Here is a 24,666-nt window from a genome sequence, read left to right on the forward strand (position 1 = left end):
TACTTTTTTTAATTTCTGGAAAGTTTAGATATAAGCTTAATGTGTTTTTAAAATTCTCTGTTTATATTATTTGCTTCCTATAATTTATTAAATTAAGACTTTTCCTTATATGATACATTAAGTGCTACTGAAAGACTCATGCATTTTGGCTTAAAAAATTATTTGTAGCCAAAAAAGCAGAATATGTAATGTAGGATTTCCAGTGAATACCTTCCCAAACTTAAACAGAAAGTTTTTGCTTAAATAAATGTGAAAGTACTTCATAGTACTTAAAAATTACTGCAAAATGTCTACAATAAACCAAGATACTACTTGTTCCAATTTTAAGTGCTTTCTTCTCAAAATAAGTTAAAAATATTGTTAGTAAAAGGATGCATTGATTTAATTTTCCACTATTTCAGTGAAGCTTTTCTTGATGTAACTACTGAGTAGCTAAATAGATGATTAGGAAGAGCAACTTTAAGCAAATGGTATGAATTACTAATAGTCAGAAGTACATTAAGTTTGTTAATTTTTCCTTTTTTGGTATGTGAATCAGATAGCTTTCCTAATTAATAGGTGGCATGTGATATTAGTAGTGCTGACTTTTCACTGTTTCATGAAATTGTTTGCAAAACACACTGAGTTATGAGAACTTAAGTCCATTGCTACTGGAAAATATTTTGTTTAAAGAATACATTAAACTTAAAATCTCAATCAGCAGTCATGACAGAACTCAGAAATGAACTGGTACTTACAGTATCTGTCAACTCGAGTGTTAATGCATAGTTTTTGAATTTTGTCCTTAGTAAGTGGACCAAGATCTCAGGATCCAAGTTTAAAAAGAAATGGTGTGAAAGTTCCTGGTGAATATCGAAGAAAGGAGAATGGTGTAAGTTGTTGTTTTTATCCATGCTATATATACCACAATGATATATGTTTTTTAATTTTAAGTCTTATTCGTTATTACTTTGTTATTCAGTGGGCTAAGGATGGCCCCCTTTTTAAATGTTATTTTAAATTTATTTCATAGAAACTATTAATTTTAATGTTCTCGATATGGCTGAGTGTTGGAATAAGTTGTATGCTTAATGTAGCACAAATTCAGAATAAAATAAATGCTGAGCAAGTTTGAGGAAGTATTTGGTGATTTTATTTGTTGCTATCATCACTTTTTTAAAAAGTAGAACATTATAAATTTATGCTCTTGCTGTTGCATATGAGCTCGAGCATGCATCTTTGGTATACTTTGAAGACATTGCTTTTCAGAGATCACTGTTTTTAGTGCCATTGGGGATTAGCTAAATTACCTTTTTTCAATCTTTAGTACATTTACAGTAGAATTCAGATGATCTAAAGTACCATTTGTTCCTATTGTCTCTTTTTTCTGATTCTTCTTTTTCTTTTCTTTGATTTACTTGTTTTTGGCCCTGGCCTTTTCTTTGATTGAATAGTTATCTTACAATGACAAGAGGATGATATGTAGATGATAAAATGATCTTAGCCATTAACAGGATTGTTTTAATGCATATGGACACAATGCGTCTCCTCCTTCACCAACTAGAGTTTAATTGTTTTAAAAAACAACAAAACAATCAGCCTTGGCTGGGTGCGGTGGCTCACACCTGCAATTCTAACACTTTGGAAGGCTGTGGTGGGAGGATCACTTGAGGCCAGGAGTTTGAGACTACTAGCCTGGCCAGCATGAAGAAACCCCGTCTCTACTGAAAATACGAAAATTGGCTGAGTGTGGTGATGAATGCTTGTAATCCCAGCTACTCAGGAGGCTGAGGCAGAGAATCACTTGAACCTGGGAGGTGGAGGCTGCGGTGAGCGAGCCGAGATCGTGTCACTGTACTCCAGCTTGGGCGACAGAGTGAGACTCCATCTTAAAAAAAAAAAAAAAAATCAGCCTTATGGAAGTATAACTGACCTGCAATAAATTGTATAAATTTAAAGTGTACAATTTGACAGATAATGAAATGACCCATTGTCCCCCAAAGTAAGTTTTCTATGTCCTTTTGTGACCTCTTCCTTCCTTCCCTCCCTCCCCATCCTCAAGGAACTGTTAGTGGGGCTACTTTTTTTTGAGGGGGCAACAGCCTCACTTGCCAAAGTGGGTCTATTTTCTGTGACTATGAATTAGTTGTATTTTCTGGAATCTTATGGAATGATTCATTTTTTGTTTGATTACTCAGCATAATTTGAGATTCATCCATGTTGTTATGTATATCAATAGTTAATTCCTTTTATTGCTGAGATATAGTCTGTTATCTGAACATAGCACAATTTGTTTGTCCATTCATCTGTTGATAGACATTTGAGTTGTTTCCAGTTTTTGACTATTTTATGTTAAGCTACTATAAATATTTAGATACAAGTCTTTATGTAGACCTGTGTTTTTATTTTTTATAAGTAAATACTTAGAAGTAGCATACCTGGGTCATATGGTAGGTATGTGTTAACTGTTTAAGAAAGAAGCTGGTGGTTCATACCTGTAATCCCAGCTCTTTGGGAGGCTGAGGCAGGAGAATCACCTGAAGTCAGAAGTTTGAGACTAGCCTGTGCAATAAAGTGAGACTGTGTCTCTATTTAAAAAAAAGATGTATCTTTATATATATATATTTTAAATGCTGCTGGATGTTTCCATAGTGATCATATTATTTTACGTGCCTGTAAGAGTTCCACTGCTTCCACATCCTTGCCAACATTTGGTATGGTCAGTCTTTTTAATTTTAGCCATTAAAATATATATCTAGTATATTGCGTTGTGGTTTTAATTTGTTTTTCTCTAATGACTAACGATTTGGACATCTTTTCATGTGCATTTTTGCTTTCTGTGTTTCTTCTTTGGTGGAATTATTTGTTCAAATATTTTGCCCAGTTTTCTGCTTTCTTACTGAGTTTGAGAGTTCTTTAAATAGTATGGATCCAACTTTTTTTTTTTAATGGAGCATACTTTTAGTGTTGTATCTAAGAACTCTTTGCCTAACCCAGGGTCACAGAGATTTTTCTTCCTTTGTTCTCTTTTAGAAGTTTTGTAGTTGGTTTTACCTTTAAATCTATGCCCCCTTTTGAGTGAATGTTTGCATATGGTGTGAGAATCAAATCTTTTTTTGTTGTTGTTGAGACAGGGTCTCACTCTGTCACCCAGGCTAGAGTGCAGTGGCGCTATCTTGGCTTACTGTAATGTCTGCCTCCCAGGTTCAAGTGATTCTCCTGCCTCGGCCTCCTGAGTAGCTGGGATTATCGGCGCCCACCACCATGTCCAGCTGATTTTTGTGTTTTTAGTAGAGATGGGGTTTCACCATATTGGTCAGGCTGGTCTCAAACTCCTGACCTCAGGTGATCCACCCGCCTTGGCCTCCCAAAGTGCTGGGATTATGGGCGTGAGCCACTGCACTCAGCCCTAAAATTCATCTTTTTAATACGAATATCTAATTGTATAAACAATTTGTATTGGAAAGGTTATTCTTTTTTCACTCATTTGCTTTTGCACCTTTGTCTAAAATAGTTGCCACATGTATGTGAGCCTGTTTTTGTACTCTCTATTTTGTTTCATTGATCTACTGGTCTGTCTTGATAACAATACCATATGCATTGGTCACTGGAACTTTATAATTCTTGAAGTCAGGTAGTGTAAGTTTTCCAACTTTATTATTATTAGAGTTGTTTTGGCTATTCTAGATGCTTCCTACTTCCACATGAATTTTAGAATCAACATCAATTTTTACAAAAATGCCTGTTGGGATTTTAGTTGAGATTTTGTTGAATCTATAGATCAGTTTGAGAAGAACTGCTGTCTTGACAATATTGAGCCTCCAATTCATGAACATGATATAACTCTCCATTTATTTGGATTTTCTTTCAGCAGTTTTTGAGTTTTAGTATATACAACTTGCCCCATATTTTTGATACTATAAATGGTATTTAAAATTTTTAAATTTCTAACTGTTTCTAATATATTGAAATGCACTTGATTTTTGCATATTGCTTGTTTTCTGATTTATGTTTATTCAATCTTACTTTTTTTTAGTTTACTTTAAGTTCTGGGGTACATGTGCAGATCTTGCAGGATTGTTACGTAGGTATACACATGCCATGGTGATTTGCTACCTCCATCCCCCTGTCACCTACATTAGGTATTTCTCCTAATGTTATCCCTCCCCAATCACCCCACGCCCTGCTATCCCTCCTCTAGCCCCCCATCCCCCAACACACCCTAGTGTGTGTGATGTTCCCCTCCCTGTGTCCATGTGTTCTAACTGTTCAACACCCACTTATGAATGAGACCATGTGGTGTTTGGTTTTCTAGTCTTGTGTCAGTTTGCTGAGAATGATCATTCCCAGATTGATCCATGTCCCTGTAAAGGACATGAACTCATTCTTTTTCATGGCTGCATGGTATTCCACCGTGTATATGTGCCACATTTTCTTTATCCACTCTATCTTTGATAGACATTTGGGTTGGTTCTAAGTCTTTGCTGTTGTAAACAGTGCCACAATGAACATATGTGTGCATGTGTCTTACACAGACACATGCACACAAGATATTGGCTCGGAGTCAGTGCAACAGAATGATATGTAATCCTTGGATATGTACTTAGTAATGGGATTGCTGGGTCAAATGGTATTTCTATTTCTAATCCTTGAGGAATTGCCACACTGTCTTCCACAATGGTTGAACTAATTTACATTCCCACCAACAGTGTAAAAGTGTTGCTGTTTCTCCACATCCTCTCCAACATCTGTTGTCTCCATATTTTTTAATGATCGCCATTCTAACTGGCATGAGATGGTATCTCAATGTGGTTTTGATTTGTATCTCTCTGATGACCAGTGATGATGAGCATTTTTTTCATATATTTATTGGCCAGATAAATGTCTTCTTTTGAAAAGTGTCTGTTCATATCTTTTGCCCACTTTTTGATGGGGTTGTTTTTTTCTTGTATATTTGTTTTAGTTCTTTGTAGATTCTGGATATTAGCCCTTTGTCAGGTGAGTAGCTTGCAAAAATTTTTTCACATTGTGTTGGTTGCCAGTTCACTCTAATGCTTGTTTCTTTTGCTGTGCAGAAGCTCGTAAGTTTAATTAGATCCCATTTGTCTATTTTGGCTTTTGTTGCCATTGCTTTTGGTGTTTTAGTCACAAAGTCCTTGCGTATGCCTATGTCCTGAATGGTATTGCTTAGGTTTTCTTCTAGGGTTTTTATGGTGTTAGGACTTATGTTTAAATCTTTAATCCTTCTGGAGTTAATTTTTGTATAAGGTGTAAGGAAGAGATCCAGTTTCAGCTTTCTGCACATGGCTAGCCAGTTTTCCCAGTACCATTTATTAAACAGGGAATCCGTTCCCCATTGCTTGTTTTTGTCAGGTTTGTCAAAGATCAGATGGTTATAGGTGTGTGGCATTACTTCGAAGGCCTCCGTTCTGTTCCTGTTGCTCTATAGTTCTGTTTTGGTATCAGTGCCATGCTGTTTTGATTACTGTAGCCTTGTAGTATAATTTGAAGTCAGGTAGCGTGATGCCTCTAGCTTTGTTCTTTTTGCTTAGGATTTTCTTGGCCATGAGGGCTCTTTTTTGGTTCCATATGAAGTTTAAGGTGTTTTTTTCCAGTTCTTTGAAGAAGGTCAACAATGGTAGTTTGATGGGGATAGCATTGAATCTATAAATTACTTTGGGCACTTTGGCCATTTTCATGATATTGATTTTTCCCGACCATGAGCATGGAATGTTTTTACATCTGTTTGTGTCCTCTCTTATTTCCTTGAGAAGTGGTTTGTAGTTCTCCTTGAAGAAGTCCTTGATGTCCTTTGTTAGTTATATTCCTAGGTATTTTATTCTCTTCGTAGCAATTGTGAATGGGAGTTCACTCATGATTTCGCTCTGTCTGTTATTGGTGTATAGAAATGCTTGTGATTTTTGCACATTGATTTTGTATCCTGAGACTTTGCTGAAGTTGCTTTTCATCTTAAGGAGATTTTGGGCTGAGACGATGGGGTCTTCTAAATATACAATCACGTCATCTGCAAATAGAGACAATTTGACTTCCTCTTTTCCTAATTGAATACCCTTTATTTCTTTTTCTTGCCTGATTGCTCCAGCTAGAACTTCCAGTACTATCTTGAATAGGAATGGTGAGAGAGGGCATCCTTGTCTAGTGCCAGTTTTCAAAGGGAATGCTTCCAGTTTTTGCCCATTCAGTATGATATTGGCTGTGGGTTTGTCATAAATAGCTTTTATTATTTTGAGATATGTTCCATTGATACCTAGTTTATTAAGAGTTTTTAGCATAAAGGGCTGTTAAATTTTGTTGAAGGCCTTCTCTGCATCTATTGAGATAATCGTGGTTTTATTCATTGGTTCTGTTTATGTGATGATACATTTATAGATTTGTATATGTTGAACCAGCCTTGCTTCCCTGGAATGAAGCCTACTTGATCGTGATGGATAAGTTTTTGATGTGCTGTTGCGTGCGTGTGTGTGTGTGTGTGTGTGTGTGTGTATCCAGCAATCCTGCCATGCGACTTACTTGTCTGGTAGCTTTTTTTGTAGATTCCGTAGCATTTTCTTCATAGATGATTATATTGTCTGTGAAGGCAGTTTAACTTCTCTCTTACCAGTCTGGATGCTGTTTATTTCTCTTTCTTGTTTTATTGCATCGACTAGAACCTCTAGGACGATGTTGAATAGATGTTGTGAGTGGATGTCCTTGCTTTGTTTCTGATGAAATCCAATGTGTCTTGATTTTTTTAGTGCTGTTGTATTTTTAAATGATATTCCAATGACTGAATTCTAGGTTTGCTGCCAGTGCCTCAATACCATTTTTAATATGATCAAACACTACTGTTTGTAATATAAATTACAGAACAAGGTAATTCGGAATTGTTCCACTTATATCCCAGACTGTTGAAACTATTTAAACGTAAAATAAAAGATTATTAGGCTGGGCATGGTGGCTCACGCCTGTAATCCCAGCACTTTGGGAGGCCGAGATGGGTGGATCACGACGTCTGGAGTTCAAGACCAGCCTGGCCAAGATGGTGAAACCCCATCTCTATTTGAAAAAAAAAAAAAAAAAAAAAAAAAAGGATTATTGTGTATTAGTATGTTTTACATCTTAAAAAGTCAGTGTGGTGAGTATTAATATAAGAATTAATGATCTGCTTAATATTATGAGAGAAAAATGGCTAAATTTTGTCATAGTTGGTTCAGATGAGCTTTTAAATAAACCTTTGAGGGTGGAATCCCTGTGATAGTTTTATAGTAAGTTGGGATTGCGTTTATTTCTGTTTTTACTTGTAGGTTAATAGTCCTAGGATGGATCTGACTCTTGCTGAACTTCAGGAAATGGCATCTCGCCAGCAGCAACAGATTGAAGCCCAGCAACAGTTGCTGGCAACTAAGGTAGTATCTGCTTTTAAAAGACCTAACACCGTGGCTCACGCCTGTAATCCTAGCACTTTGGGAGGCCGAGGCGGGTGGATCACAAGGTCGAGAGATCGAGACCAACCTGGTCAACATGGTGAAACCCCGTCTCTACTAAAATACAAAAAATTAGCTGGGCACCGTGGCACGTGCCTGTAATCCCGGCTACTCGGGAGGCTGAGGCAGGAGAATTGTCTGAACCCAGGAGGCGGAGGTTGCCGTGAGCCGAGATCGCGCCATTGCACTCCGCCTGGGTAACAAGAGCGAAACTCCATCTCAAAAAAAAAAAAAAAGACCTAACAGGCCACTCTTGTTGATGTATGTGTGAGGCCATTTACATTTGCCTCACAGATCTACGCTGACATTTATCAACCCAAAAGCTACCTGCCATTTGTTTAAGTCCTGACTACAGCATTTTGTAGAAATTCCTACGTCATCCTCATTGCTCCAGATCTTCCTGGCCCTGATTCTGATCAGGCTTAACCGTGCCGTGTTGGGTGTCGGTCAGACAGAAAAGGCGCAAAGAGCCCTTCATCTTTGCTACTAGGAACTGCAGTGCAGCAAGAGGAACGTTCAGGTTCCACAGTGCAGCAAGAGGAACGTTCAGGTTCCACAGTGCAGCAAGAGGAACGTTCAGGTTCCACAGTGCAGCAAGAGGAACGTTCAGGTTCCACAGTGCAGCAAGAGGAACGTTCAGGTTCCACAGTGCAGCAAGAGGAACGTTCAGGTTCCAACGTGGCGTGGCTAATCTGGATCAGATTAATCTAATACTGTCCCCTCCTGCAGCTTGGCACCAATAACGTGCTGCTTGCATTTATTTGGGGACATTCGTTATCCACAAACTAACCGTAGCCTTAGCCTCGAACAAGGAAAATATAAGAAGCCACTTCGTTACTGTCAGAACTGCTGCTTCTACTGCCAGCCACAGACTTCCAATCTGAACCAAAAGCCAACAGACCTTTCTCTGTAAAGGGCTACATAGTAAATATTTTGGGCTTTGCAAACTTTGCTGCCTCTGTTGCAACTACTCAACTCTGCTGTTCTAAGCCATCATGGATAATAGGTAAACAGATGGTGTGGCTGTGTCCCAATAAAACTTTACTTACACAAACAGGATAGCAAGCTGGATTTGGCCTGCAGGCTGTAGTTTGCCAGCCCCTGGTCTAAACACCCAGGCTCCACACTGACCAGTCCTTTAGTGATTATAAGTTCAGTGAAGCTGGGGTAGACAACTGATGGTTTGTCATGGGAAAGTTACCCAATAGCGCTTTGAAATAGTGGCCAGGAATTCTTTAAGGCAGTTCTCAAAATGCACTCTGGGCTTCCATGTCATACTTGCTAGGGTTCCTGTGCATTCATTTCTGTGTGTAATACCAGACTCCGCCTTTTCCAAAGTCATATGTATCATTGCTTCTCAAACTTTAAGATACATACAAATCACCTAGGGATGGTGTTGAAAATACATATTCTGATCCAGTAGGTATGAGCGGGGGTTTGAGCTTCTCTATTTCTCACAAGCTTCCAGGTGATGCTGATGCACATTACATTGAGTAGTAAGGATATATAGTCGAATAAAAAGGTTGGTTGTTGAAGAATAAATCTCTAACCTTTTTAGTCTCAAAGACTAAAAAGTCCTTACGGTTTTTTTTGAGTTGGATTCTCACTATGTTGCCTATGACTGGGCTGGATTTGAACTCCTGGTTCAAGTGATCATCCTGCCTTATCCAGGCAGGATGTTTTGTTTTGATTATTTCCATGCTACTTACATGTTTTAGGCATATTAATCTAAGAAATACTTTACCTGTGATTATAAATTATGTGGCTCTGTTACTCAGTTTTAGTTACAAATTTTAATGTAATAGAAACAAAATTTCTGCTTTAACGAAAATAGCAGAAGTTTTGCTTGGGGAACGGGAAGAAACAATTTCAGATTCCATGATTGCAGCTTTCTAAAGGTGTTAAGTATTTCTTCAGCTCTTTTCAGTGACCATTTATTGAGTATATACTACGTAAAATACTATTCAAAGAGATTTACATTTCACATTTTGTTTAATCTTCACTATAGCAACGTTGGTGGTTCCTATTGATCATCCGTATTTTATAAATGGAGAAACGTAGACTTGCATACGTGCTGAGGTTCATCCGTATTTTATAAATGGAGAAACGTAGACTTGCATACGTGCTGAGGTTCATCATGCAGTGTATTCACGGCCTCAGAGCTAATAAGTGGCAGAGCTTGCGTTGGAATCTAAATGTACGCCAAATCTTGTGCATTTAATTAATTTCTTATAATGCTTCCCATTTCTACTGCTTCTTAAAATTGTTGCAGCAGTTTATGAAAAGTAGTTCAAGAATCACTGTATCCTTGCTGCATAAGAACCACTTGAGTTGAAAATACTGATTTCTGGCCAGGAATGGTGGCTCATGCCTGTAATCCCAACCCTTTGGGAGACTGAGGCAGGTGGATCACCAGGTCAGGAGACCAGCCTGGCTAAGATGATAAAACCCCATCTCTACTAAAAATCCAAAAATTAGCCAGGCATGGTGGTGGGTGCCTGTAATCCCAGACACTCGAGAGGCTGAGGCAGGAGAATTGCTTGACCTGGGAGGTGGAGATAGCAGTGAGCCAGGATTGTGCCACTGCACTCCAGCCTGGGAGACAGAGCAAGACTCCGTCTCAAACAACATCAACGACAAACAAACAAAAAACTGATTCCTGGATCTTATCCCTAGAAGATTCTAAGGTGGGCTCAGGAATATCTGTTTTGAACAGACTTCCAATGTGATTATAATGGCAGTGTTTAGGAAGAAGGTGAGACCAGACCAGGGTTACAGTGTACCTCAGTCTCAACATCTAAGTGTTGTGGATAGATTATTTTTGAGCTCAGTGGTATATCTACCTAAAATGACATACCTAATGATTGCTTTTATCTTTAGGAACAGCGCTTAAAGTTTTTGAAACAGCAAGATCAGCGACAACAGCAACAAGCTGCTGAACAGGAGAAGCTTAAAAGGCTAAAAGAAATCGCTGAGAATCAGGAAGCTAAGCTAAAAAAAGTGAGAGCACTTAAAGGCCACGTGGAACAGAAGAGACTAAGCAATGGGAAACTTGGTGAGTTGTTCCTTGCAGATTTACTTCTCTTTTTTTTTTTTGCGACAGGGTCTTACTATGTTTCCCAGACTGGTCTTGAACCGTAGCCTCAAGTGATCCTCCTACCTCAGCTTCCTGAGTAGCTGGGGTTACAGGTGCAAGCCACCGTGGCTGATCTGTAGATAACTTTAAAGGGAATCTTTTGAAAACATGGAATTCACTGCAGTTTTGATGCTGCATGTTCCTCTGAATTGAATTCAACTGTTGAATGTTTTATACAAGATTTCTAAGATACTTTTGGAAATGGTAGAATTTTTTCCCCTCTAAATATTTTTGACTGACAATTCAATGAAGGCAACGATTTTTATTCATGTAATAGCTCCAACTATTACAATACCATTTTAATCAGAATGTTAGTGATTTAATAGATCCACATACTCTTATAAAATCAAAAGTTCTAAATAAATTTTTATTGTTTCTAAAATTTGGAGTTTAATAATTTTAATGCAAATTCCAATACAGATACATTGAAATTGAAGCACAGAGATTTAGAGGTGTCTCTGTTTATTTCAGTTGCATCTAAAAGAAGTAGGTTGCTTCTAGGACATTCTGAAAAATTTTTCTACTTTTTATTAGAAAGTTTATTGTAAAGCTGGTTGCCTGGGAAGTAGTCCATTCTTAGTTTTCTTTTCAACTGTTGTTGCTGTTCTCTTTCTCATCTAGTGGAGGAAATTGAACAGATGAATAGTTTGTTCCAGCAAAAACAGAGGGAGCTCGTCCTGGCTGTGTCAAAAGTAGAAGAACTGACCAGGCAGCTAGAGATGCTCAAGAACGGCAGGATCGATGGCCACCATGACAGTCAGTCTGCGGTGGCTGAGCTTGATCGCCTCTATAAGGAGCTGCAGGTAGACCGAAGCTGTTTGCTAAATGCTGTGCAATCTTCTTTCCAGAAATAGAGTTGTTCACCTAAGTGGCAGGAGGTGCTAGATTTCAGTTGCCTTTCATTAAAGAGGGAGTAGGTTGTGGAGAGAACCTAAACTCCAGAGAATCCAGAGTAACTGTAGTACCCCAGACAGGAGATTTGAGACATTCCTCGTAACCACAGCTGGTGGTCTTGCACAGGTGTCACTTAATTTTAAACCATGACAAGAGAAGTGTGGAGGGGTGGAGGGACCTCTTTTAGAAATTATGTAATAGTTAACCATGTGATTAACTGTTTGAGACATTTTCTTCCTACTCCTTGGCTACCTTTTTTCCCCCCTCTTTTATTCAGCTAAGAAACAAACTGAATCAAGAGCAGAATGCCAAACTACAACAACAGAGGGAGTGTTTGAATAAGCGTAATTCAGAAGTGGCAGTCATGGATAAGCGTGTTAATGAGCTGAGGGACCGGCTGTGGAAGAAGAAGGCAGCTCTACAGCAAAAAGAAAATCTACCAGTAAGTGGGCCCTTTTGTAATGGTTTGGGGGAGGAGACAAAAAGATGACCAGCCCAGTGAGACTATTCACAGGCACCTCCTTCAGAATCATGGCTCAGTGTGCCCTCAGAACAGACGCTGTTTATGGATCCTCAGAAGATAATCCGCTGCTTTTTTTTACTTCTTAATGTTATGACCTGTGTAGCTCTGTTTGTCTTTCTAATACTTTGAGTAAAGTGTGGGTGAGAGTTCATTGGGGAGTGTTTATTTTGGGATGTTTTTTGTAGACTCTATGGCTAGATTCTGAAAGTGCTCATTTTAAAAAATAAGAAAATGTCATTTCTTTTTATAAGTCTGGTCATCTAAGATGATGTTTAACGCTGGAGGACCTATGCTTTTTTCCTAAGGTTTCATCTGATGGAAATCTGCCCCAGCAAGCCGTGTCAGCCCCAAGCCGTGTGGCTGCAGTAGGCCCCTATATCCAGTCGTCTACTATGCCTCGGATGCCCTCAAGGCCTGAATTGCTGGTGAAGCCAGCCCTGCCGGATGGTTCCTTGGTCATGCAGGCTTCAGAGGGGCCGATGAAAATTCAGACACTGCCCAACATGAGATCTGGGGCTGCTTCACAAACTAAAGGTAAAAATGGGTTATTTCCAAGTCCTGCACAGCCTGGTTTTTTCCTGTCCCCACTATTCTTTCTCCCAAGTTTTGAGTTTTAAAAAAATCTCTTTGTTAAAATTCATTGTTCATGTTTGAATTCTAAAAATCCTTTTGTATTCTTTGCTAGTGTAATGATAAGTTAAAAAAAACTTAAAATGGATATCATAGTTATACAAGGATAATTTTTTTTAACCCTAAATAATACAGTTCTATTCAGGAAATGAAATAAAATACAGTAGCTTTGTAAACCTGAAAAGTGTTTTAAAAAGTTCATTCTTGCTACTAAGGAAATTTTGATCTGATATTAATAACTTGAGAACTTTTCTTTTTGTGTAAAAACATATGTAAGTGTTAATGGTGTCATTTTTATGGATGGTGAGGTTCTGAACCTATTATGTTGATGAGTGGTATTAAATACTCATATCTACCTACATGTGAGAATTTGTCTGCTGTTAATTTTTAGAATAACTTTAAAAATATTGGGAGATTAAAAGTGAAAATAGCAGAGGCTTCTTGTGTTAGAATACAAAATGATCTGCATTCTGTGTAGTTCTCAGATACATGGAGAGGTGCAAGCCAGAGTTTGGTAATGGGAGGAGAAAGTGTAGGAGAATTGTAGGAAAACTGGGATAAATCATCCTTTAATGACCTTATTCAGACCCCTGAATGGAAGAAGTAATAACCAGTATTGTCTCTGTTCTCTAATCATAATCATATGCAAACAATCGCTGATTTTCAAATTATTTGTTATTTTACCATAATTACTACTGTGAAGCAATAGTATTATGTAGTCTGGATTTTACTGTGAAAGAGTTATATTTGCTTTGTTTCTGTAAGGAAAAATGAAAGCAGTGGCTTTTTAAGTATTAGTGCAGAAAAAGCCTGACTCTACTGAAAGACCGCAGTTGAAGTCCTGGATTAAGGGTCCACATACTTACGTTTTTGTTGTGCATGTATCGCCTAAAATACCATTTATAAAATACGTCTTAGACCCTTAGGTCTTCTGAATTGGAAATCTTAAAATATTGTTTACAAAATACACCTTAGACCCTTAGGTCTCCTGAATTGGAAATCACTTTCTGGGTGTGAGGGTGATGTTTTCTAGCACAGTGAAGAATAATGTGTTTTTGCTGGTTCAAGCAGACTTTCTATTTGCTGTGACTAATTCTAAATTGCTTGAGTAAAGTGGAAGAATCTTAAATTAGGTATATAAAATCTAATATAGTATTTTCTAAGTAAATTTATTGGGGTGTTGCGAGTCTGGAATTTAAAGCTGTTTTTAGAGATTAAAAGTTTTAGCAAAAAGAACCATTAAAAATTTCTTTAGAATGCTGTTATTTGTAGCTGCTTTTCTGTATTTTAGGCTCTAAAATCCATCCAGTTGGCCCTGATTGGAGTCCTTCAAATGCAGATCTTTTCCTGAGCCAAGGCTCTGCTTCTGCACCTCAAAGCTCTGGGAATGCTCTGGATCAAGGTGGGATTTATTTGTGTTACTCCTGAATATTAAATTTTGGTCGTCTAAAAGGTGCTGTGTATTCTTTTTAGATAGTACATTTTCTTTCTTTTTTCCTGACTTCTGTTCGTCCATCCATCCGTCCTTCCTTCTTTTCTCCTTCCTTCCTTCCTTCCTTCCTTCCTTCCTTCCTTCCTTCCTTCCTTCCTTCCTTCCTTCCTTCCTCCCTCCCTCCCTCCCTCCCTCCCTCCCTCCCTCCCTCCCTCCCTCCCTCCCTCCCTCCCCTTCCTTCCCTTCCTTCCCTTCCCTCCCTCCTTCCCTCCCTCCTTCCTTCCCTCCTTCCTTCCCTCCTTCCTTCCCTCCCTCCCTCCCTCCCTCCTCCTCTCCCTCCCTCCTTCTCTCCCTCTGTCCCTCCCTTCCTCCCTTCCTTCCTCCCACTCTCCTTCCTCCCATCCTTCCTTCCTGGATCTCACTCTGTCACCCAGGCTGGAGTGCAGTGGTGTGTGCTTATGGCTCACTGGTGCAGCCTCCACCTCCTGGACTCAAGTGATCTTCCTACCTCAGCCTCCCTAGTAGCTGGGGATACAGGTGCGTGCCACCATGCCTGGCTAATTTCTGTAATTTTTGTAGAGATGAGGTTTTGCCATGTTGCCCAGACTGGACTCCTGGGCTCAAGTGATCTACCCGCTTCTACTTTCCAAAGTGTTTAGATTACAGGTGTGAGCCACTGCACCCAGCTGATAGTTCATTTTCTAGTGTATTAACACTAGGGACAATATATAATGGTATTTATTTCCAGACAACACCTTAATTTAGCTGGAGAACTCAGGTTCTATTATTATAGCACTTGAGTTACCTTTTATTAATTTAATTAAAAAATAGGAACACGCTTTGGGGACACAGATTTTCAGAGAGATTTAGGAGAGAGAAACTTACAAGTCAATAAGATATTTTATTCCAAACAGTTTGAATGTCATTGTGATTTTTTTGTCTTTAGTTGATGACGGAGAGGTTCCCCTGAGGGAGAAAGAGAAGAAAGTGCGTCCATTCTCAATGTTCGATGCAGTAGACCAGTCCGCTGCCCCACCCTCCTTCGGTACTCTGAGGAAGAACCAGAGCAGTGAAGATATCTTGCGGGATGCTCAGGTACCTATGAATATCCTGGTTTTGAAAATTTAATAGTGATTCTATAATGCAGTTTTTAGAAGGGATAAAGTACTAAATGAGGGAGAACAGAAGAAATAGGATGTACCTAGGAGATTAGAAAATATATTAGCATCCTGTTATTTTACTTTCTTTTGTGTGAGTCTGTTTGTGCTCTCAGACCAGAAGCAGTGGCTGACATACTTGCTGCTGGGTCATATTTTGTGTGATTCTTTAAAAAGTAGAAGTGCTTCGAAGAACATTGTATTTGTGCTGTTTAAGTATCTTATTTCCTCAGAATTACAAAATGATTGTTTGGTGAATTTTCTTTAACTGTTACAGTCTTAACCTTTTATAACCAGGTTATGTGTGAGTGTTCCAAGTTAGGTGTGTTTTATGGCCGTTGTCTAAATTGCATGAAATTCAAGTGAACAAGAATGGTTTCCCATTATTGATGCCATCTGTGAATACGAAAGATGACAGTAAAAGTTTTCAATGTATTAAAATTGCCCAGATAGGAAGTGGAAGCAAGGAGGAAATCATAAAGGGGAGATACTGTATTACATTAATGAAGTCTGTTATTTAAATTTTAAAACTAGTAAACAGCCAGGCGTGGTGTCTGACACCTGTAATCCTAGCACTCTGGGAAGCTGAGGTAGGAGGATCACTTGAGACTAGGAGTTCAATACCAGCCTGGGCAACAAAAAGAGACCCTCCCTGTCTGTACAAAAATAAGATAAACATACAAAACAAAAACTAACATTAAAAAAATAGAGCTAATATTTTTATAGTGAATACTTAACATTTGTGAAATTAGGTTATCTAGAACATCCTGTGTATCTAGTTATATAGTATTTTAACTGACTTCTTTTAATGTTTATGTTATAGGCTGCAAATAAAAATGTGGCTAAAGTACCACCTCCTGTTCCTACAAAACCAAAACAGATTAATTTACCTTATTTTGGACAAACTAATCAGCCACCTTCAGACATTAAGCCAGATGGAAATTCTCAGCAATTGTCAACAGTTGCTCCGTCCATGGGAACTAAACCAAAACCAGCAGGGCAGCAGCCAAGAGTGCTGCTGTCTCCCAGCATACCTTCAGTTGGTCAAGACCAGACCCTTTCTCCAGGTTCTAAGCAAGAAAGTCCACCAGCTGCTGCTGTCCGGCCCTTTACTCCCCAGCCTTCCAAAGACAGCTTACTTCCAGCCTTCAGAAAACCCCAGACTGTGGCAGCAAGTTCAATATATTCCATGTACACGCAGCAGCAGGCTCCAGGAAAAAACTTCCAGCAGGCTGTGCAGAGTGCATTGACCAAGACTCATACCAGAGGGCCACACTTTTCAAGTGGTAAGGTTCTTCATGTTCGTAGGTGATGTGCTTAAGTCTGTATCAGAGCTGACATCTCGCAGCAGACAGCAAAATAATGAATCCCTGTTCTGACTGAGGCTAAGGGTTTTGTTTAACTGTGACTTCTGTTCTTTATTGGGTGTTTAAAAGAGTGCTTGCTAAATGTCTGCTCCTGTAGTAGTAGGCAGTAAAGTTAACAGATCAATAAAGTGTGGTCTCAGGTCTGGAGGGGCTTATTGGTGAGTGGAAAGCAAATATACATGGGTCATTACAGTGCAGAAGGAAGGTGTGTGTCTTCACTGTAGGTTGACCAGATGTTCTTGTCACATAGAGGGCTGGACCACTGCCCCTGTACACACACACACATACACACACACACACACACACCCCTTCCTTTATATATGTGTATGTGTCTATATATATTATTAAAAATATTCTCTACTGTATTTTAAGTCATTGTAATGAGGACATAGCCACTAACTATATGTAAAAATACAATTCAGGTTAGTTTGTATTAAACATACACAGTTTGGAAAGTCTTTGTAAATTATTAATTTATAGGACTAGAATAAAATTGACCATGTTTTAGTTAAATGGAAATAGCTTTGTAGTAATGAAATAACCGTTTAAGTGTGACCTAAGATGTCATAATTAAAATTCGACAGCAAAGAATGTTTTCTTTTCGGGGGTCTTTGGTGAAAATGGAGTAATTTGGGATTAGATAATTTTAATATAATCAGAATGCTAACAGGGAAAATAGCTTTGTTAACTATAAGTGGTCCCTAATAACTTTATAAGCCAAGTAGGATTTCTTACATTGATTCACTCTTGAAAAGTGAAAGATGGGATAGTACATCTTTAGTTTTAATCTGGACACGAGAGGATGATCTGTTTTCATTGGTCCTAAACGTTTTTTGCATTTTGTTATTTTAAATTTGGGTGCTACAGTCAGTGATTTCTTAAAATTGGCAACATTTTCTTATTGTTTGATGAGATAATGGTGCATGTTACAATCAGTGGGGGTTTTGATTCTGTAATAAGTTTATTATGCAAGGATGGATTCCTTGCTTAGTCATTTGTTATTTTTAAAAATTAATTATATTTGAAGGGCATTATGTAGTAACAACGATGAAATTAAAAGAGGCTTTAGTTATTGTTAGCTATTTCTGTTTCTTGCCAGTTTTGTTTAATTAATGCTAATCAGGGCTTTTTTTTCTTTTCCAATTAGTATATGGTAAGCCTGTAATTGCTGCTGCCCAGAATCAACAGCAGCACCCAGAGAACATTTATTCCAATAGCCAGGGCAAGCCTGGCAGTCCAGAACCTGAAACAGAGCCTGTTTCTTCGGTTCAGGAGAACCATGAAAATGAAAGAATTCCTCGGCCACTCAGCCCAACCAAATTACTGCCCTTCTTATCTAATCCTTACCGAAACCAGAGTGATGCAGATTTAGAAGCCCTACGAAAGAAACTGTCTAATGCACCAAGGCCACTAAAGAAACGTAGCTCTATTACAGAGCCAGAGGGTCCTAATGGGCCAAATATTCAGAAGCTTTTGTATCAGAGGACCACCATAGCGGCCATGGAGACCATCTCTGTCCCATCATACCCATCCAAGTCAGCTTCTGTGACTGCCAGCTCAGAAAGCCCAGTAGAAATCCAGAATCCATATTTACATGTGGAGCCTGAGAAGGAGGTGGTCTCTCTGGTTCCTGAACCATTGTCCCCAGAGGATGTGGGGAGTGCCAGTACAGAGAACAGTGACATGCCAGCTCCTTCTCAGGGCCTTGATTATGTGCCCGAGGGAGTCCCAGAAAACAGCCCAAATCTCCAGAATAACTCAGAAGAACCAAATCCAGAGGCTCCCCATCTGCTTGATGTGTACCTGGAGGAGTACCCTCCATACCCACCCCCACCATACCCATCCCCGGAGCCTGAAGGGCCGGGAGAAGACTCAGTGAGCATGCGCCCGCCTGAAATCACTGGGCAGGTCTCTCTGCCTCCTGTAAGTAATGTGCAATCTCATGGCCTTTTCTGGAGTCTTTTACTTTGTTATGGTCTTCTTGGTGGTCACATTCTTCTTCTCCAGTTTGCGTTTTTGTTTTATAAATCCCTTGGTACAGAATGGATCTTATAAATGTTATCAAAATGTAATTTATTCAGCATAAAGAACATTTTTCTTTTTTAGAGAGAACCCATTTATTTGTGAAAGAAACAGAGTTTTGTTCTTATCCCTATAAACACTGCATTTGCTGTTTCTTCTCTAGCTGATGTCACATAATTAGGGAAGCAACATTTGACTGTGACTCAAAAGACCTGGATTTGAAACTTTTAATTACTAGCTTAGCTGTGTGAAATCAGGCAGATGGTATAACTTCTCTCATTGGTGATGTCAGTCTTATTTCAAATTTTCTAGAAGTGAAATTTTAAAAAATGAAATGTTAGGTGAAACTTCAAATTTAAAACAGTGGTAAAATTGGAAGGGTTCTGGATGAAGTGAGGGCAGGGAGGGGTAACTGGGCTGGGGAGCCCCTCATAAAGCCTTTTCCTTCCCTTCAATGAAGTCTGAAAATCTCAGGCTAACCTGGTGATCCCTAAGATTTCTTTGTACTTTAACATGCAAAGTTATTCTAAAACTTCGTATGTTTTGATTTGAGTGCACCTTCCATACTCCTTCCACATAGTAAGCTTTTGTTTGAAATTTAAGCTTCCATTTTCTCACTTTGATGAGAGAAAATAAAAATCCCAGAATGTCTAAATGAAGTCTGCTTCTTCATAGTTTAATTTGAAGTCACTTTACTTCAGTAAGCACGGAAAGAAGTATGATGCTGAACTATGAACTTAAAACCTGGTCAAAAGCAAAATAGCATTAAAAAAAAATTTTTTTTTTTTTTTTTTTTTTTTTTTTTTTTTTGAGATGGAGTTTCGCTCTTGTTACCCAGGCAGGAGTGCAATGGCGCGATCTCAGCTCACCACAACCTCTGCCTCCTGGGTTCGGGCAATTCTTCTGCCTCAGCCTCCTGAGTACCTGGGATTACAGACATGCGCCACCATGCCCAGCTAATTTTTTGTATTTTTAGTAGAGACGGGGTTTCACCATGTTGACCAGGATGGTCTCGATCTCCCGAAATTTTTTTAAGTGTACCTTGCATGTTTGATCCCTTATATCTTTTAGAGACGATAGTATTCAAAGATAATGATCGCCCAGAATTATTTTTAACAATTTACAGTAAATGTTTGCTTAAACGTTTAATGTACTAAACATTTGAAACTAGAAAAAAAATTTTAAAATAGAGATCAACAGTTTTTAAACAACTTTCTGCCTCCTAAGTTCTAGGCTTGCTTCTCTTTGAGTTTTAAACATAAAAAAAGAAGGAAGTTTTATGCTACATTGGCCAAACCCAATCCACATTATAGCCACTTGTTATTTTCTGGCCTTTTTGTTGCTGTGTCAAAGTAATCCACATATTCAAGGAGAAAAAAGGAAAACTAGAATTGGTAAAAGTATCTTACTCTCTTTTTAAGATTCTGCTATTCTCTTCCTAGAGAAGCGGCATACTTTTTTCTTCTCGTTTTAGGTGAAATAGAAAGAACTATGTAGTAGTCGTACATTCTTTAACAGTAGGATTGGCAAGTGTCGGTTACACTGTGCTGCTTGTGAGTTGTATTAACCACAGTCAGATAACATTCAAAGAACAGCATTTTAGCCATTGCACATTGTGAAATATATTGATTGACACTTAATGTTTTTAAAAACTTGGCAATTTTCCAAATCTGAGATATGTGGAGTACATATGTCATACCTTATAACAGGAAATGTCTCCATTTTGTTGGGTGTGTTTAAGACACCTATTTTATAGGATATTAGATCTAGTCTTAAAATTTTGCCTTTTTTTAAAAAAGTCTGATTCATTAAAAGTTTAAACTGGTAGGATTTCTCCTTGGTATATCTAAGAAAGACTAATGATCTGTATTATTTACCTTAATTATATGCTTTCCCCTGAGGAGGCATTATGGCGTGAAATGGTTAAGATGACAGACTTCAAAGAAGCCAGCTTACCTGGATTTGAGTCCGAGTTCTGCTGTTTACTGGATTGTGTGCCTTGGTTTCCTTATCCGTAAACTAGGGATCATAGGATTTTTGTGAGGGTTAATGAATAATCATTCAATGTAGGTTAGCTGTTACAGTTCTGAGCTATGCTGTTGCCCACTTGAAGAGAGTGGAGTTTGCTGTACTCTATTAGTTAGGCAATCTAAAGACCAGTCTGGGCTGATTCTGATACTTGACAGGAAGCTAGCTTGTTTGCCACTTGTGATTATACTCTTAGTTTAGTTCATACTATGACATACTACCCAAATGTAATTGTGTTAGATTTTATAAACTTATGTTCCTCCAGCTTTGTTCCATGGTGTTTGTCCACTTTGTGAAAACTTACTATGCTGCAGATTAGATTTGTATACTTTTCTAAATAATGTTATACTTGAATAAAATGTGCTAAATCTGTGTTGTTTAAGTTCCTCTCACTCATTTAGCTGAGAAGTTGTTCCTTCCCATTTGCTGCTGCTGTTCTCATCCTTAGAGGATGAGATTTTCCAGGATCCTAAATTTTCCACCCATTTTCTTTGCAGGGTAAAAGGACAAACTTGCGTAAAACTGGCTCAGAGCGTATTGCTCATGGAATGAGGGTGAAATTCAACCCCCTTGCTTTACTGCTAGATTCCTCTTTGGAGGGAGAATTTGACCTTGTACAGAGAATTATTTATGAGGTATGATTATATTTGGTAAATTTCTTAAATATGACCTGTTTTGTTTTAAAGCTCTAACAAGAAAGCTACTATAGAGAAATTGTATTTTTAAGTTGTTTTTCTTTTTTGGAATTGTGGGGTTGTGTTCAGGAATGCTTAGGCACGCCTTAGAATAGGCTATGCTATTTTAAAGGTGTGGCTATAGAATTGTCATCATTTGGAAGTTCAGTTTTCACTTGGAGTCCTCTAGAGTACTTCTCTTTCTTAAGAGAGATCATTACTCCCCTTTAGAAATTGTTCAGGTATGGATTTTTACTATACTGTATTAGGTTAGAGATGTGGTCTCTATTTTTCAGAAGCCTACTATTTAAAATATTTTTAGTTGACTTTTTTTGGTTTCCATAGCAAATGCAACTTTACTTAGAAACTAATTTGTGGTGAGAAGTTGGAAGGATAAATAAACAAAAATGACTAAAAGGATATAGTTTCTGGTACTTCTTTTTTAAAGAAAATCTTTTTATAGTGACTGCCTACTTAATGTGGTTATTCTGTCTGTCTTATTTCTAGACTTGTTCTTGTTATAGTTTTTTTTGGCTCCCATAGGTTTTAATTATGATTTTTAAGTGTCACAAGAGTCTATTTCTGTCCTTTTGACCCTAAAGTAGCCAGTTAATAGTGACAGTTCAGGTGACAAGAAACTAGAGTGATACTCACCCTTCTTATTGATACAGGTTGATGACCCAAGCCTGCCCAATGATGAAGGCATCACCGCTCTTCACAATGCTGTGTGTGCAGGCCACACAGAAATCGTTAAGTTCCTGGTACAGTTTGGTGTAAATGTAAATGCTGCTGATAGTGATGGATGGTAAGATTTTCTTTTAAATTCCAGTCAAACTTTAGTTTTGGTAATTAGTTTATAAGCAGTGTCATAGTGCTGTTGGAAGACAAAGAAGTATGTCAGTGTATGTCCTCAAGCTGCTTGTAATCTAGCTGGAGAAATGTGCTATCTATTTTTGAGGAATTAACATGTGTTCATGTAAGAGTTATCTCATTCCCATTCTGGAAGTAGGTGGAGTTTTAAAATGTTTAGTAGTTAATGATAAAAATAAGTGTCACAAAGTAGTATGCAGTTAATTAGCATGCTTAAGCAAAGTTGGGAAGTGTTGATTTCAGCAACGTGTCTCTAGCCCCTGAAATGCGTCAGTCTTCAGCATGTCCGTTCTATGTCTCCAAGAGGGGATTATAACTTGCAACATATCCCACATATATTTGACCACGTAATCCATTTTTCATGGAACTAGCATGTACGTAAAACATGGGCAGTACTACAAGTAACGAGTATTGTTTGCAGGATAGTGGAAATGTTAGTCAACATTAAATAATAATAATAAAGGTCCTAATAAGGTCCTGTCAACCCCAAAAACTAACAGAATAATAGCAAATTTTGTATTTTATTTAAAAAAAAAAGAAAGTTTTAAATTATAATTGTTACTTTTGTGGAAGAATACAAACAATTGACTTTTTTCCATATAGGATTTTAAAAGTTATAATCACACCATATTTACTCTAGGATTTTAGTTTCATAACTTGTTTTTCTTACAACATGGAAAATACGATGTAAATTCTCATATATACCTATGCAGATTGCATACACACATGCAAACATTTAAATTAGCCTCATATTACTCTACCACGTGACTGTGTACTCATTTATTGTGACAGTCTCTCTTTTATTAGACATTGAGATTGTTTTGTTTTAATGTTTGGAGAAGCATTTTGGTTGCAGTTTTTAAACATTTATATTTATCAAAGTAATGTGTGTCCACTGTGGAAAACATGCAAAATAAAAATAAGAGAAAAGCAAGCCATCGTTATTCCTGCAGTGTAGAGGTCAACACCGTACATATTTTAATAGATTTTCTTCAAGCTCTTTAAAAACACTTTTTTTTAAATTTTTTTAGAGACAGGGTCTTACTGTGTTGCCCAGGCTGGTCTTGAACTCCTGGACTCAAGTGATCCTCCTGCCTCAGCCTTTCAAAGTGCTGGGCTTATAGGTATGAACCACCATACTTGACCCAAGCTGTTTTTCATATGCTTTTCACAAATGTGGTTAAGCTCCTAATATATATGTAATGCCTTAAGCCTATATTTTTAGTGTAACATTATAGCATAAACAAAACAAATTCTTACTGTGTCATAATGCCCTTGTTTTCCTAATGTTGGGAATTTATGTTGTATATAATTTTTAATATTAAAAACCATGCAGTGAAAAAAGTCTGTAGTAATATTTGCCAGACTATTAATAATAGTGTTCTGGCCAGGCATGGTGGTTAATACCTGTAATCCCAGCACTTTGGGATGCTGAAGCAGATCACTTGAGTCCAGGAGTTTGAGATCAACCTGGGCAACATAGAGAGACCCTGTCTCTACAAAATAATTTAAAAAATTAGCTAGGTGTGCTGGCGTGTGCCTGTAGTCCCAGCTACTCGGGAGGCTGCGATGGGAGGATCACTGGAGCCTGGAGGCCAAGACTGCAGTGAGCTAAGATTCCATCACTGCTGGTGTGTGCCTGTAGTCCCAGCTATGTGGGCATCTGAGGTGAGAGGATCACTGGAGCCTGGAGGTCAAGAGGGCAGTGAGGCAATATTTCATTGCTACACTCCAGCCTGGGTGGACAGAGCAAGACCCTCAAAAAAAAAAAGTGATCTGGAATGGGGAATTAAAAAAAAATTTTTTTTTTGAGACAGGGTCAGGCTTGCTCTGTTGCTCAGGTTGGAGTGCAGTGGCACAATCTCGGCTCACTGCAACTTCTGCTCCCTGGGCTGAAGCAGTCCTCCCACCTCAGCCTCCCAAGTAGCTGGGACTACAGGTATGTGCCACCACACCTGGCTAATTTTTTATATTTTTAGTAGAGATGGGGTTTTGCTGTGTTGCCCAGGCTGGTCTGAAACTCTTGAAATCAAGTGATTTGCCTTCCTTGGCCTCTCAGAGTGCTGGGATTACTGGTGAGTCACTGTGCATGGCCAAAAAACAATGTTTTTGTTTTGTTTTGAGAGAGAGTCTTGCTGTGTCTCCCTCACTGCAACCTCCGACTCTTCTTTAGGCGACTCTCATGCCTCAGCCTGCCTAGTAGCTGGGATTATAGGTGTGTACTACCATGCCTGGGTAATTTTTATATTTTTAGTAGAGTCAGGAGTTTCACCATGTAGGGCAGGCTGGTCTCAAACTCCTGACCTCAGGTGATCAGCCTGCCTTGGGCTCCCAGAGTGCTGGGAGGCATTGTACCTGGCCTAAATTTTTTTTTCTTTTCAAGGCTGTGTACCCAAGGAGACTAAAATAAAGAGGAGAGGAAAGAGTAAAGAAATTAAATCTTATTTTTCAAACTCAACTTCTGAGTTTG

At 38.4% G+C, this 24,666-nt stretch overlaps 1 protein-coding gene across 9 annotated transcripts in view; it reads left to right on the forward strand.

Annotated features, from left to right (window-relative positions):
• The window catches only part of TP53BP2 (tumor protein p53 binding protein 2), a 67,665-nt gene that overhangs the window by 33,248 nt on the left and 9,751 nt on the right, over positions 1 to 24,666 (forward strand). For 5 of the 9 annotated variants that reach the window (XM_078356444.1, XM_008985152.6, XM_035281511.3 and 2 more), the window contains 12 exons: positions 789 to 871; positions 7,284 to 7,385; positions 10,344 to 10,518; positions 11,221 to 11,402; positions 11,771 to 11,935; positions 12,322 to 12,550; positions 13,938 to 14,048; positions 15,025 to 15,173; positions 16,059 to 16,521; positions 17,750 to 18,525; positions 21,150 to 21,287; positions 21,998 to 22,131. In XM_078356444.1, coding sequence (XP_078212570.1) covers positions 789 to 871; positions 7,284 to 7,385; positions 10,344 to 10,518; positions 11,221 to 11,402; positions 11,771 to 11,935; positions 12,322 to 12,550; positions 13,938 to 14,048; positions 15,025 to 15,173; positions 16,059 to 16,521; positions 17,750 to 18,525; positions 21,150 to 21,287; positions 21,998 to 22,131 — 2,707 coding nt within the window. The remainder of the gene's footprint in view (positions 1 to 788; positions 872 to 7,283; positions 7,386 to 10,343; positions 10,519 to 11,220; positions 11,403 to 11,770; positions 11,936 to 12,321; positions 12,551 to 13,937; positions 14,049 to 15,024; positions 15,174 to 16,058; positions 16,522 to 17,749; positions 18,526 to 21,149; positions 21,288 to 21,997; positions 22,132 to 24,666) is intronic. The other 4 variants (XM_078356445.1, XM_035281510.3, XM_054248170.2 and 1 more) reach the window with 1 other exon arrangement.

The sequence above is a fragment of the Callithrix jacchus genome, chromosome 19, assembly GCF_049354715.1.
Source record: "Callithrix jacchus isolate 240 chromosome 19, calJac240_pri, whole genome shotgun sequence".
NCBI classification, from domain to species: domain Eukaryota; kingdom Metazoa; phylum Chordata; class Mammalia; order Primates; family Cebidae; genus Callithrix; species Callithrix jacchus.